The sequence below is a fragment of the Chrysemys picta genome, chromosome 4 (genome assembly GCF_011386835.1).
Source record: "Chrysemys picta bellii isolate R12L10 chromosome 4, ASM1138683v2, whole genome shotgun sequence".
In the NCBI taxonomy this organism is placed as follows: Eukaryota; Metazoa; Chordata; order Testudines; family Emydidae; genus Chrysemys; species Chrysemys picta.
This window is the reverse complement of record NC_088794.1, coordinates 69778130-69791380: the sequence shown is the minus strand read 5'-3', so window position 1 is coordinate 69791380 and position 13251 is coordinate 69778130. Positions and strand designations below refer to the sequence as shown.

Here is a 13251-nt window from a genome sequence, read left to right as displayed (position 1 = left end):
TGTAGATGTGCTGGGGATAGGAAAGAGTAGGATAGGTTGTGGGCACAGGATGTTACACTCCAGTAATTGTGGGCTGGCAGAATAGTCCCACGGAGCATTATCAACTAGGCAAGTTAAAGCTGCCTTGCTCTGACTTGCACTGGGAGATGAACTAGCCCTGGCTTCCCTCCAAATCAGCATGGTGGAAAGATAGCAGAAAGCCACCTATATTCATTCCTCAGGTGCTCAGCAAGCAGACTTCGAACACATCTAAGGAGCTGGTCCTGGGAGTTTTTGCATTTTTTAAAAATAAACTGCTTTCATTTGTAGCAATATTTGTACCTTTCACAAGGGTGGATAACGTGCCTCATCTGGGAGGATGGGGAGATGGCAGGTGCAATAATAGGCATCTTCCCAATCCACCAGCCAATCCACATTTCTGGATGCCAAATACCTTGCTTCTTCCACAGGAGGCAGCACTCCCACCTCACTTTGATAGAAGAGTTAGGAAAGGGAAACTCATGGATTTTACCTTTACCATAATCTGCTCCCAAAGGGTTTTCTGTGGTAACAGAGATCTAGATCTAAGACATCAAAGCACTGAGGAAAAAGTTGTTATATAGTTGTCCAGTACTAAATCTTGAAGTCCTTTTAAAGTTTCGACTCAGTACCTGAAAAAGGCAAAAACCTCATTGAGTCACATTTGCAAACTTTCATTTCAATAACAAAATATTAATTCATTTTGGCTTTTCACAAACATTCCATTTTTGTTTTCAAGAATGAATGTGGAAAGGCTACATACTGTGAATACTTGTACAAAGGCATTCTCACAAATGTGCACACTGGAAGTGTTCACACAATCGTCTGTAAAAGTATGGGAGTTGACCGGTCCAGGAGCAGAAACAACAGTAAGAATGACAAATTATGAATTGTGAATACTCCAAGAAATGGTGATGATTAGTAGTTTGAAAGTAACAAATAGGCTGTAAGTAATTCACTAAGAGAATAAGGAAATAAATGTGTTAAATAAATTGTTCACTGTAATCAATGCACTGGATTTAGGACTTAAAGATTTGGCCAATTAAGAATAAATCACCACTTTATTTGTATAATCATTTACAATTAAAACACAGTTATAAGCTTCAGTAATATAGTAATTGTTATTTTATGATCCTTAAATAAATCCAGGTTCGCTTCTTGGTCATATAATAACTGGGCAGTTTCTTCTCAGGCTTCTGCTTCATGATCAGAATAAAATGCTGTGTATTATTTTGATTTAATTTACTGAAACAATATAGATATTAATAGTTGTCTCTCTATTTCTACGAACAACCTTGGAAACAAAATGCTTCATCTTCAATAGGTGATTTAAATAAAATGGAGCTTGGCAGCTTTTGGCAGTGAAATACTCTTTGTTCCTTTGTAGTTTAGAAATAGTTATGGATCTGAACCAATTTCCACTGAAGTCAATGGGAGTCTTTCCAATAGCTTCAATGGGAGCTAGGTAGAGCCTTGTGTGTATAAATAATTACATTTTTAATGAAATTTCATGAAAAAATGTTCATAATTTTGTTCTGTCATTTGTCACCTGGAAATATCTTTTAAATGGATTTTTTACATTAAATGGCGTGTTTTAGATTTGAACACATTAAACCATTTAGTATCTTTCAATTTAAAAAAGTCTCTCTCAAATAACCACAAAACTTTGATTTTCAAAATTAAGGATTTTCTTTAATAGTAGGATAATATTTAGTGAAAATAATTTATATTTAAAAGGATTCTAGTTTTTGATTTTCATAGGGTTTTTACATAATGTTTTTACATTCTGAGCATAACAGCTATGGTTTATCTAGCAATTTGTCAGTGCTATCAGTGAATGGTATCAATAGAACTATGTCAGTTTACACCAGCTGAGGATCTGACACCTAATCTATAAGCATATAGAAGTAACTCTTAGCTTTTGAATATCATCCTAATAGCTTTCATTCACAGTCCTTGGAGTTAAACACATGTCCACATTATCAACACCACAAAGGACACCTCCAGACCTGCACTCCTGCTCTATGTCATATCTCTAACCCAATCAGCCATCCATCTGCCTTTAAGGAATTTGAATCTTTTTTGGCATGTATCTGTACTACCATTATTTTTAGTTCAGTTTGGGATCTGGTGTTTCTTCCAAGGCAGCAGCAAACAACGTCTCCAACACTCCACAATGCTGTGTAGTCATACAGTGCCAGCTGCATGCCAAAGGCAGCTGACAACAGCAGAGCTGCAGAGTTATGGGGATGAGAAACCCAGAGATGAAGAACATTTATTCTCTTTCATTTCCCTCAAAGGAGGGCTATGAACCAATCAGCTTAAAGGCAAAAAAAAAAAAAAAAAGTTCCCTCTGCAACTTCTTTCCATTTTAAATCACTTTCTTCCTGAGTCATCATCTTTTCTTTCTCATCTTAACTATTCCAGTTCCTCCTCAAAATTGCTTTTGCTGTTATTACTCCTTGTATTACAGAAGCACAAATAGGGCATACCTGTTGGCATTCCAACCTGCCAATGTGTGTTAGCATCAGCTGAACCTTGGAGCTCAGTAATCCTGGGTTCTATCTCTGGCTCTGGGAGGAGATATAGGATAATCTAAGACCATAGGTTTGGCACACTCACTCTGAAAGGGAGTATGGCTGCTTGGATAAGACTTGGGCCTACCTGATAAATGACCTGAATTATAGTCCCAACTTTTCCTGAAGTGACCATGTGAAATTTATTTCTAAAATGTGGAGTTAATACTTGACTGATGTCTACACTTGAGGTATGAGGCCTTGTTTGGTAACAAGGGTCATGATGTGTCCAGAATTATAACTAGCAGAGATGAGGCCATAAATGTGTGATTTCCTGTCACCCAGTTTAGTGCATATTTCCCTAGGCTACAGGATATTTGGAGGAGAGGTCTCTCTCTGAATGTTGCTTGACTTGCTGGTGCAGCAGCAGAACAGGCAAACAGATTCCATTCCAATATACTGTGTCTAAGACAATCTAGTACACCACAGATCCCCCCCAAGATAGCCCCATTATGGTAGGTGCTATTCGGAGTTCCTTCAGTTCCCAGATGTGTTTCAGCACTGTTTGTGCTGGCTTCCATAGTGCCATTTCTTTAGACTCCCATTGGATCAGGCCCCAAAAGAAAGACCGCAAAAGATTCTAGATCCTGGGTAAAAAAAGGTTAAAGTGTCTAAGTGACCTAGGAGCCCAAGTGCCACTGACTTTCTCTGAAATGGTGAGGTAATATATGGGTGAACTGAAAAACCAAGTAGGATGGGAAGCAGTGAGGAAAGATAGACAAGAAAAGATGGTGGCAGTTAAGGGAAAACAGGATTGGGGAGGGTGGCTTAAATAGAGTAATACAGCAGTAGCAGATGTTTTGAAAGATGGTGCTCTTTGGTACAGGGACCATCTTCTTGTTCTGCATCTGAGAAGCTCCTAGCACAATGGGATCTTGATCCACAACTGGGACTCAGAGGTGATACCATAAGGCAAATAATAAATAATAATAATATTGCTGAGATAATGTGGATAGGAGCTAAGTGTTTTAAATATAATTGGGGGAATCCTGATATTACTATAGACCTATATGTGTTTTAGAGTAAGACCAGAATATAGTGTGCAGATGAGTGTAATTTAAACGACCAGAACTTTGATCACAAAGGACTTTGATTACTCAGATATTAATCTGGATAGGATTTCAGTAAAAACAGAGGGAAAATATTTCTGGAAATAGTGCATGTTTACTTTCTTATCTGCTCTGCTGAGCAGAGTACAGGATTAGAGACAATTCTGAACCTAATTTTATCAGATGAGCCAGGTATGAGAAACAGGACTGAAGCTAAGAAGCATTTAACGTATATTGATCAGAATATTATTCGAATTTAAAATACTAACAAGGGTGAGAACTAGAAGGAAGCAATCAACTGATTTTGATGTTAAGCAAACTGATTTTGTGTGACTATAACATATCCTGAGAAAATTGCAACTTCAATTCCCATCTGTGGGTGTCATCTATTAAAATGGGAACATTAAATATATACTTAGCAATGTTATAAATGAAAACTATCCTGGTTTAGTTCAAACCAGAATAAATTTCAGCTGTGGACTATGTGGTTAACCAGGGTTATATGAAATAATAAACTGAAGGCTTATAAAAATATAAACACTCTGCTAATGAGGAAGAATATGAGATCTGTGGAGAACAAATAAGCACAACAAGGTCAAAAGATACATGAGCAAAAGGAAACACTATGTTCAACTGCAGGAAATAATGAGCTGTTTATATACGTGTGTGTGTGTAAAGGCATAGGCAGATACAGAAGGATAGATTTACTCAAGACTTAAGGTAATATAGAAAACTGGCTCCCGGAAAACAGTAAGGCATTAAAATGGTGTTACTATTTTTAATTTTGCAACAGAGAATGAGGATAAAGTGCTGCCTAAATACAGAATAATAATTTTTGGTGCTGTTTTATCCTAGATTTGAGTTCATATCTATTTAGAATAAAAATAGCAGGGGAACAGGTTTTTAAGAGGCTGTGTTAAAGCGTGGTACTACAATTAAAAATGACTTGTTATTAATAGCACTGTGGGGTTCTCTGTTTATTGTGTCATCTGCTTATAAATGCTACTGAATGTTTACTGTTATTTGTAGTTCTAAATAGGTCCCATCTGGGAGATATATGTTTGTGATCATTCTTCGGGCGGGCATCTTCCTTCCTCTTCTAGAAGAGGACAAGTTTAAGGAGTCAACTTATATCTGTTTGGTGGAGACTGAAACAAAGGTCATTCTGGGAAATATAGTCTTAAACTGAAAACTAAACTGTGGAAAACATGCTCTAGGGGCTAGAGTCTGAACTCAGTTATAGTGATATAGATATGGAGTCACTTTGCCAAAGCAAAAATTTACACTGATTTAACTTATAAGGAGGTGGTAATTTCCTGGCCTGACTGCTGAAGAGAATGGTGATTTCCACTGTTTTCAACTAAGTTGCATTGATTCACACCAGCTGAGAGTCTAGCCCAAGGAGGTGCATCTGTGAAAGAACAGACTTAAAAGATGTGAATTATTATTGCACAAGACACTTAGCTAGATGATCTATTCAGAAAATAAAAGGAAAAAAACCAAACCAGACCAAAGAGCCCTTCATCCCTGCCTATGAATAAAATAAAACTCACCTTGCATTCTGTTTTTGCCACACTTGCATAGGACAGTTATAGTCTATTGCTCTAGAGAGGTTGAAAAAACCACTCTAGAGCCATAATAAAAATGCATTTTTAAAACAAAGTTCCTAAGTAGCTGAATTTATTCTTATTTGTAAAACAAAAAAAATATTTTAATATGACATCACTGTAGTATGCTTGAACATCTGGGAGGGATCTGATTAAAATGAAAGGAAATGAACTGCACATGCTTTTGATGGGATTCATCAACCAGGAAACAAAACCTATACTTTAAAAAATGAAGAGCTAACACAGAATTCAGGCATCTAGAAAAAAATACAGAGAATGTTGCCATGCCTGCCATAAATATATCCTGTAGGGAGCTAGACATTGTTTAAAGGGTTGATAGGAGACAGCAACAAAGAAGAAAAAAAGGGGTGTTGAGAGGTATGTAAACAGAGGCCTCTTCCTGTACAGCTGCCCTTTACCATTTGTCAAAATTAAAAGTACAGTATATTTAATTTTCTATTCAGGGATTTGTATCAGTCTGTAGCCTTAAATAGATATTTATGAAACAAACATATCTTTGGAAGAATTCCTCCTTGTAACTAATCATTTCTTCTGCTTGTTCAGATTAAGGCCTGGTTCTCACTAAGTTTTGGTCATTAGCCAAAGATAATGTTGACAAATGCCTGGGTGACCTCTTTCCCATCAATAAGCTCTGGATGTGATAGCAAAATGTCATGTAATTGGAGGTCCCTATGATTTATTTTAGCATTATATTTTTCATAAATAAATGGCCCAGCCTTGGCCACTGGCTGCATCCCCTTTGTGTTGCTCCAGTGGCACAAAGGGGACCCTTGGCTGGTGTAATGATAGAATGGCCGGTTGGTTGCTACCTGCTCCCATCCCACCATCCACCCAGCATACGGAATATTTCTGAGTGGACAAGTAGCATGGGCCAGGAAAGGAAGGGGACAGAATGCAGAGCCAGAGGTTTACTGAGCTCCAGCAATAACCATCCAGTGGAGTTGGGCACATCCTTTGTCTCTCATAGATAAGGCCCCTGCCTCATCATGGTGTCCTCCCTGGGGAAGCTGGGGATGTGCTTCTCAATATTCTGTGCCACAACTCTGAAGCACTCACTCTGTGACACTTTCCGGGCTGGAAAAAAAAAGAATAATTTGATTTTAAGAATGGGCATTTTTAAAGGAATCAGTTTTTCAACACAAATCCACTTGCAATTTCAAGGTGACAGAAAGAGCCATATAATGAATATCAAGAGACAAAAGGGACAATCATATAAGGCCCAAGACAAAGCCCACTGAGGAATCTTTCCATTGAATTTTGGATCAGACCCTTAATAAATGTCAAGAGCTAGGAGAAATGGAAACTAAAATAGACAGCTGAGCTATACAGTCTTGCAGACTCTTCTGTAGTAGGGAAACTGGATGGCTCCTTCTTTGTTGGATCTTGTCCTAAAATACGATATAATCATAGACAATACATAACAAGATTTCAGTCTAGTCACTAGGTAACTTTTTAAAACATTCAGATTGTTTTAAATCTTATTATCATCATGTAGATTTTGTATTAACAGACATACCCAACAGGAATTAAGGTTATAAATGATCTGGTTTAACCAAATGATCGCTGTAGGTTTCACATGGTATATACAAAAGAGGACATACTTTTTGGATAAATGTGGTTTACTTCAGACAATTAGTTAATGAAAATTTGAGTGCTTTTTGAGCACTGCTGTAGAACTGTTATACAGTCATATAAGCCATTCTGAGCTTTTATACTGAGCAGGCTATGGAAACAAATGATATTTTAGGAAGAATATATAAATTTCACAAAATTTCATGGAATACCCACAGAATCATCTATGCTGTAGAACTCATTAATTACACAATATCTGCAAACCACTTTAAAGATGAGAAGATTTATATTGTTTACTTTAAGCACTATTATTAAAGGCCAGATTCTGATACACTTAGTAATATTCAGTGGCACCAATAAAACTATTTGAGGGGTAAGATGTAAAATTTGGCCCTAAATTAGCAGGAATATTGTATATTGTTAGACTGCAGAATCAGAGCTTTGAGGCAAACAGATATTGTACTGAATGTTACAGTGGGTCATTTTCTTAAAGTGGAGAAGAGTTTGAATATTATTGTTATATTTCACATCTGTTTGTTTTAAATATTAACAGGCTAAATTGTCAATTATCCACTGTCAATTACATCAGTGGAAGTTCGTTAACATCAATAGTTACTTCTGATTTATACCAGCGTCAGACAAGAGTCAAACGCTTGGGACCTGATTTTCAGAGGTGTTAAGCACATATGCAAGTCAAAAGGAGTTATGGGTGCTCTGTAATTTCAAGATGAGACCACTAGTTTCCAAGTAGACACTGTGTTTAAACAGTGTACCTGAGGAAGAGATTACATTACACTATATTAAAAATAATGACATTTTCCCTAATTTGGATGTTTTATTATATTTAAATAGATATAATGCAATGAAGAGAATAACAAAACACCTGAAAAATCATGGTATGATATGGTCTAACCAGCAAAGTTTCTGGAAATAAATATAGTGTGTCACAATTCTCACAATGTCAGCAAAATGTATGTGCGTAGGGGTGTGAAAAAACACCCCTCCCCTAGAGTGACATACCTTTTGCTGGCATAAGTGGTAGTGCACAGCGCTATGTCAGTGGGAGAGCTTCTCCCACCAACATAGCTACCACAGCTTGTTGGGGGTGGTTTAATTATGTCAACAGGAGAGCTCTCTCCTGTCAGCACTGAGCGACTACACACGATCTTTCAGCGGCACAGCTGCATCAGTACAGCTGTGTCTGTGTAAGATCTCTAGTGTAGACATAGCCTTAGAATTCTTTAAAGGTGTCAGTAAAGTAGTGGGTAAAAGAGAACCTTTTAACATCATTAATTAGACTTCCAAAAGGCCTTTGACAATGTCCAATGCTAGATGCTACTAAAGAAGTTGAATGGACATAGGGTGAAAGGAAGATATTGTGATGGATGAAAAATGGGCTAGGAGACCAGAAGCAAAGAGTAGGACTGAAAGGTCAATTTTCATTGTGGCCAAAGGTTAACCATGGGCTGCCTCAAGGTTCCATACTAGGTGTCCATGTTGTTTAACATATTTATTAAAAGAAAAGAAGAGAGGGGAATGAGAAGTGAGGTAACAACATTTTCAGATGATACAAAAAGTTATTTATGGCACCTTAGAGACTAACAAATTTATTAGAGCATAAGCTTTCGTGGACTACAGCCCACTTCTTCGGATGCATCCGAAGCTTATGCTCTAATAAATTTGTTAGTCTCTAAGGTGCCACAAGTCCTCCTGTTCTTCTTTTTGCGGATACAGACTAACACGGCTGCTACTCTGAAAAGTTATTTATGTTAGTCAAATTCAGTGAAGACTGTGAGGAGCTTCAGAGGGATTTAATCAAGCTAGGTTAATGGACAACATGATGGCAAATGAAATTCAGTGTTGATAAATGCAAAATAATGCACACTGGAGGAAAACAATGAAACCAACCATATACATTACAGAGTTCCAAATTAATGGTATCAACTCAGGACCTGAGTGTCATTGTAGACAACTCAATGTGCAGCTGTGATCAAAAAAGGAAACAAGACATTAGAATGCATAAAAAATGAAATGATGAAAAATACAGAGAACATTATAATGTATCTATAAAATAAATGGCATGACCTCTTCTGGAACAGCATGTGCACCACTGGTCATCTGTCTCAAAATGGTATTGATTAATTAGAGGAAGTTCAGAGAAAAGCGCTGAAAATGATTGCGGACCTGGAAAAATCTTTCATATGTAGAGAGATTGTAAAGACAGGGATTGTTTAAATTAGAAGGATGATGAATAAGAGAGGCATGATAAAAATATGTAATGGCAGAGAAGGTAGAACAGGAATTTCTGTGCTCCATGTCTCATAATGCAAAAACAAGGGGACGGACATTCAAAGAAATTAAAAAATAAGAAATTCAAAATTAATAGAGGAGAATTTTTTCACACAATGTTTACTTAGACTGTGGAACTCAATGGGAAGATGCTGAAGTCAAAGTCATTGAAGCCAAGAACTTTGGAAGATAAAAAAAAGTGATTGGACATCTATATGGATATCAAGAAGGTTCAGAGTCTTCATAATTACTGATACACATTTTGGAAGGGATATTAAACCTCATGCTTTAGGGCTTAAATCAATCACAAACTATTACATATCAAGATGAGCCCTATGTGTGGAGGGGGACCGATTATGCTGAAGTATACAGTGCTAGCCACTATCAGGGAATACTGGACTAGATAGACTGTGAGTCTGCTCCAGTCTGGTAATTCCAATGTTCCTCTGTAAAGAATGTTCATTTAACGTGTGTGTGTGTGTGTGTGTGTGTGATTTTGACCACTACTGCAATCATTTCCCCGGTTTTCTTTTACAGGGTGTTTGGGGCTGCCATATTGCTGACCGCCACTCTTAATATGCTAATACCATCTGCTGCTAAGGTGCATTATGGGTGTGTCATCTTTGTCCGGATCTTGCAGGGCCTTGTAGAGGTATGGAAAAGAAGTTGGAGTAAGAAGAAAATGTGACTGTGGATGTTCATTAGTTGCTAACCAGCAGGCTTTGTTTTAAGTGAAAAAATATGATTCCAGTTAAGAGCTGAATCCTAGTGCAATGAAATGCAGCCATTTGAACTGTTAGGTTATGTTTTCAATGTATCTTTCTTTCACCTATAAAATTACATGGTAAAATCCCCCCTGTTCAGAGGGACAGCACAAGGCATACACACTATTTAATTCCCACTTAAGCCAACGCTGCATAGACCTTGATTTGGTAGGTCTCCCACACAGGGTAGTTTGTGGACCAGCACCGGAGAATGAGCACTTTCTTTAAAATCAAGTTTGTGTTTCTATAATAGTCACTGACCATGTACCCACTGACATCAGTAGGAGTTTTGCAACTGAGTTCAAAGGGAGCAAGGTCAGGCCTGTATTGTAAATTTGATTGTCTCATTAACATTTTTACACCAGATTTGAATACATGGTCTCCAGATCACCAATGCACCAGTTTTGAACACATCTTATTATATAAAGACCTTAGATTTGGGTGAACAAGCTACGTGCAAGGTGGATACTTTAGAGTACTGCCCATATTTCCATGTGCAAGTTAGGTAGTGAGGCATCCAACTATATAAATTTACATGCACAAATACAGGCCCAGTCTTGCAAATTAATTGATGTAGGCAGATCTTTACACCTCCTGAGGAAGTGGGAAAGAGAGAAAGAGGACTAGGAGATAAAAAGTAAAACAAGATATTTTTAGACTTGTCACATTAAAATATCCTCTTTCCCTCTTTGATGGAATTCTGCATGCAAAACTCGCTTCTGAATAGGATTGTGAAGAACGTTTGCAATGGATTCTGGAAACCTCGTAATTGGAGTTTTGCATAACTTGTTGCAAATTCACAAAAAAATGTCCAATTTGTAAAAAAGGAATTTTTAAAATTCAAAACTTTTATGTTCAGTTGAAGATCAAATGTTACATTAAAAGAAGGAAAAATACTACTGTTCTAAAAATATGCAAAAATCCAAATTTTAATGTGTAATTGGCTATTAAGTGAACATTTTGTAAAAACTTAGTGTATATTACAAGATTGCAAATATGGTCCATAAAAATATTAATAATCTGAGTGAAATTCTACTATTTTTATACAATTAAGGCTGAACCTGTGTTGAAGAGAGAGCAGTCATTTTAAAATGAAATCAGCTAACATTGTTCACATTTCCTTTTTCATATGTGCTTAAGAATTTATTACACAAAGACATTGAGAAAGACTTCACTTACAATATTTGCTAGTCTCCCAGAATCACACTGCTCTTGTTTTTTAGGGTCAGAGTGAAGGGAAAGTGGCTGATTTTTAGCTTCTATGTCATTGTACTTTTCAATTATATTACTGGTGGCTAGAATTTAGGATAGCTCAAGTATGGTCTGAGGGAAGAAACCTGGGTTTAGGAGAAGTCAGGAGGTCCTGAGTTTGAATGCTGGCTCTGCCATGGATGTGATGGCTGGCCTTGAGCATGTCACTTCACCTCTGTGCCTTACTATCCCCACCTATAATTATTGTAACCACTTATTTCACAGGGGCATTGTGAATATTAACTGGTTATTAAATTACATATGGTGTAGTAAACATATAGGGCTTGATCTAATTGCCATTCAAATCCCTGGGAGTTTTTCCATTGTAAAATGGGAGTTGGACTGTGTCCATGCAGTGCTATAGAAATGCTAGTATAATTATTAGATCATCATTTTCTTTATATTAGTTTTAAACAGAAATAAATGCATAAACAATACTAATTGACTAATTGATCAGCACATGTTAACTTGTGGAATGCCCACTCCACAGGGTGTCACTTATCCTGCCTGCCATGGGATATGGAGCAAGTGGGCCCCTCCTTTAGAAAGAAGTAGGCTAGTAACCACTTCTTTTTGTGGTAAGACACCCTTTAATATTGTCCTCTTCTCTTCTCCCCTCCTACCCCAACTGCATTAAATAGTCCAGTAGAGAATGTATGTCCATTTTCAATCATGTCTTTCTTGTTTTATAGGTTCCTATGCAGGAGCGGTTATTGCAATGCCTTTAGCTGGGATTCTAGTGCAATATACTGGATGGTCTTCTGTGTTTTATGTGTATGGTATGGTAGTTTTTGTTTACCTCCCACCATTACTACATGAATCTAGTCTGTACTGTTAACCGCTTCATTATTTTCATCCTATGTTAATAAAGGAAGACTAAAGTTTGAGTCTAAACATACAACCTAGAGAAATAGGTGTTGAAGGAAGGGAAAATGTGAATGAATTGTATAATTAGAATAAGGAGCAATGGGGTCTTAAACAGGAGAAATTTCAGCTGATGAAAGCGAGAATTACTTTTATGATTCTGGTACAAACTAAATAGGAAATGTTGTAGAATCACCAATTCACAATGCCTCATTCTCCTCTCATTTACATCCGTGTAAATCAAGAGTAGCTGAACTGAGGTTGAGTGGCAGATCCTCGGATGGCATAAATTAATTTAGCTACTCTGATTTACACCAGTGGAGTATCTGGCCAATGGAGTTAATTATTCAGTGTAAAACTTGTATGAAGTAGAGAAAGATCCCATAAAGAGTGATAATAGATCTGAACTATTGAGAAAGATTTTGAGGAAGTTTGAAAACTGCCCTGCAGTAGTGCAGAGAACTGGATTAGATGTCTCAAAGTGGCTATAATTCTTAGTGCTGTATTAGAAATTTATAAGTAAGAAGAAAGGCCAAAGTATAATGGTAAAATTTTGTATTATATGCATAAACATACACTCTGTGTAACCCCACTGAAAACTTGGGGTGTAAGGTATGGGTTGAATTAAGTCCTAAGGATTTATTTCTTTAATCTAAAATGACTTTTAGCCAGAATGAATACCTCCTTATGGTATAATATAATTAACCAAACTAATCACAGGAAAAAATACAGAATACCCACACTGCTCTAATTAACACCATTTATTTCACATGCCTCCTAGTGTATCACACCAACAGAAACTAGAAAATTTCACATAAGAGCTGTTACTTAGACAAGACATTTTTAAAACCCATTTCAGCGTTGGTATGAACAGAGAATACTCAAAATGACACAGAAATGTGGTGGAAACAGTGCCACAATCTTATATTTTTCAGGTAAAAAATGTTAGTGTAGTGAATTACTAACAGTGACATAGGATAAGTAGAAATGAAATTTCACTCTAGGTAGAATGAAACTCTGAAGCTGTTTCCATGCATTGAAATATACCAGTGGCTATTCAGGATTCAGTGATTCTCCATTTATAGCGAAGTCATTCTGTAAATGAAATGACAGACTCTCTATGGGCCCAACCCGGCAAACAAACACTTCTCACCGATTGTAAGTGTTTGTGGTATCTGGTCTTTGTGAGAACGACACTGTAAAGAAGGCAACCCCAAATGCCATTGAAATGAAATATGCC

General features: G+C 37.0%; 1 protein-coding gene across 1 annotated transcript in view; it reads left to right on the top strand.

Annotated features, from left to right (window-relative positions):
• SLC17A6 (solute carrier family 17 member 6) overlaps positions 1–13251 on the top strand; it is a 53812-nt gene that overhangs the window by 22285 nt on the left and 18276 nt on the right. The window contains exons 4-6 of the mRNA XM_005300309.4: positions 9670–9784; positions 11638–11725; positions 11840–11926. Of these exons, the coding sequence (XP_005300366.1) occupies positions 9670–9784; positions 11638–11725; positions 11840–11926 (290 nt within the window). The remainder of the gene's footprint in view (positions 1–9669; positions 9785–11637; positions 11726–11839; positions 11927–13251) is intronic.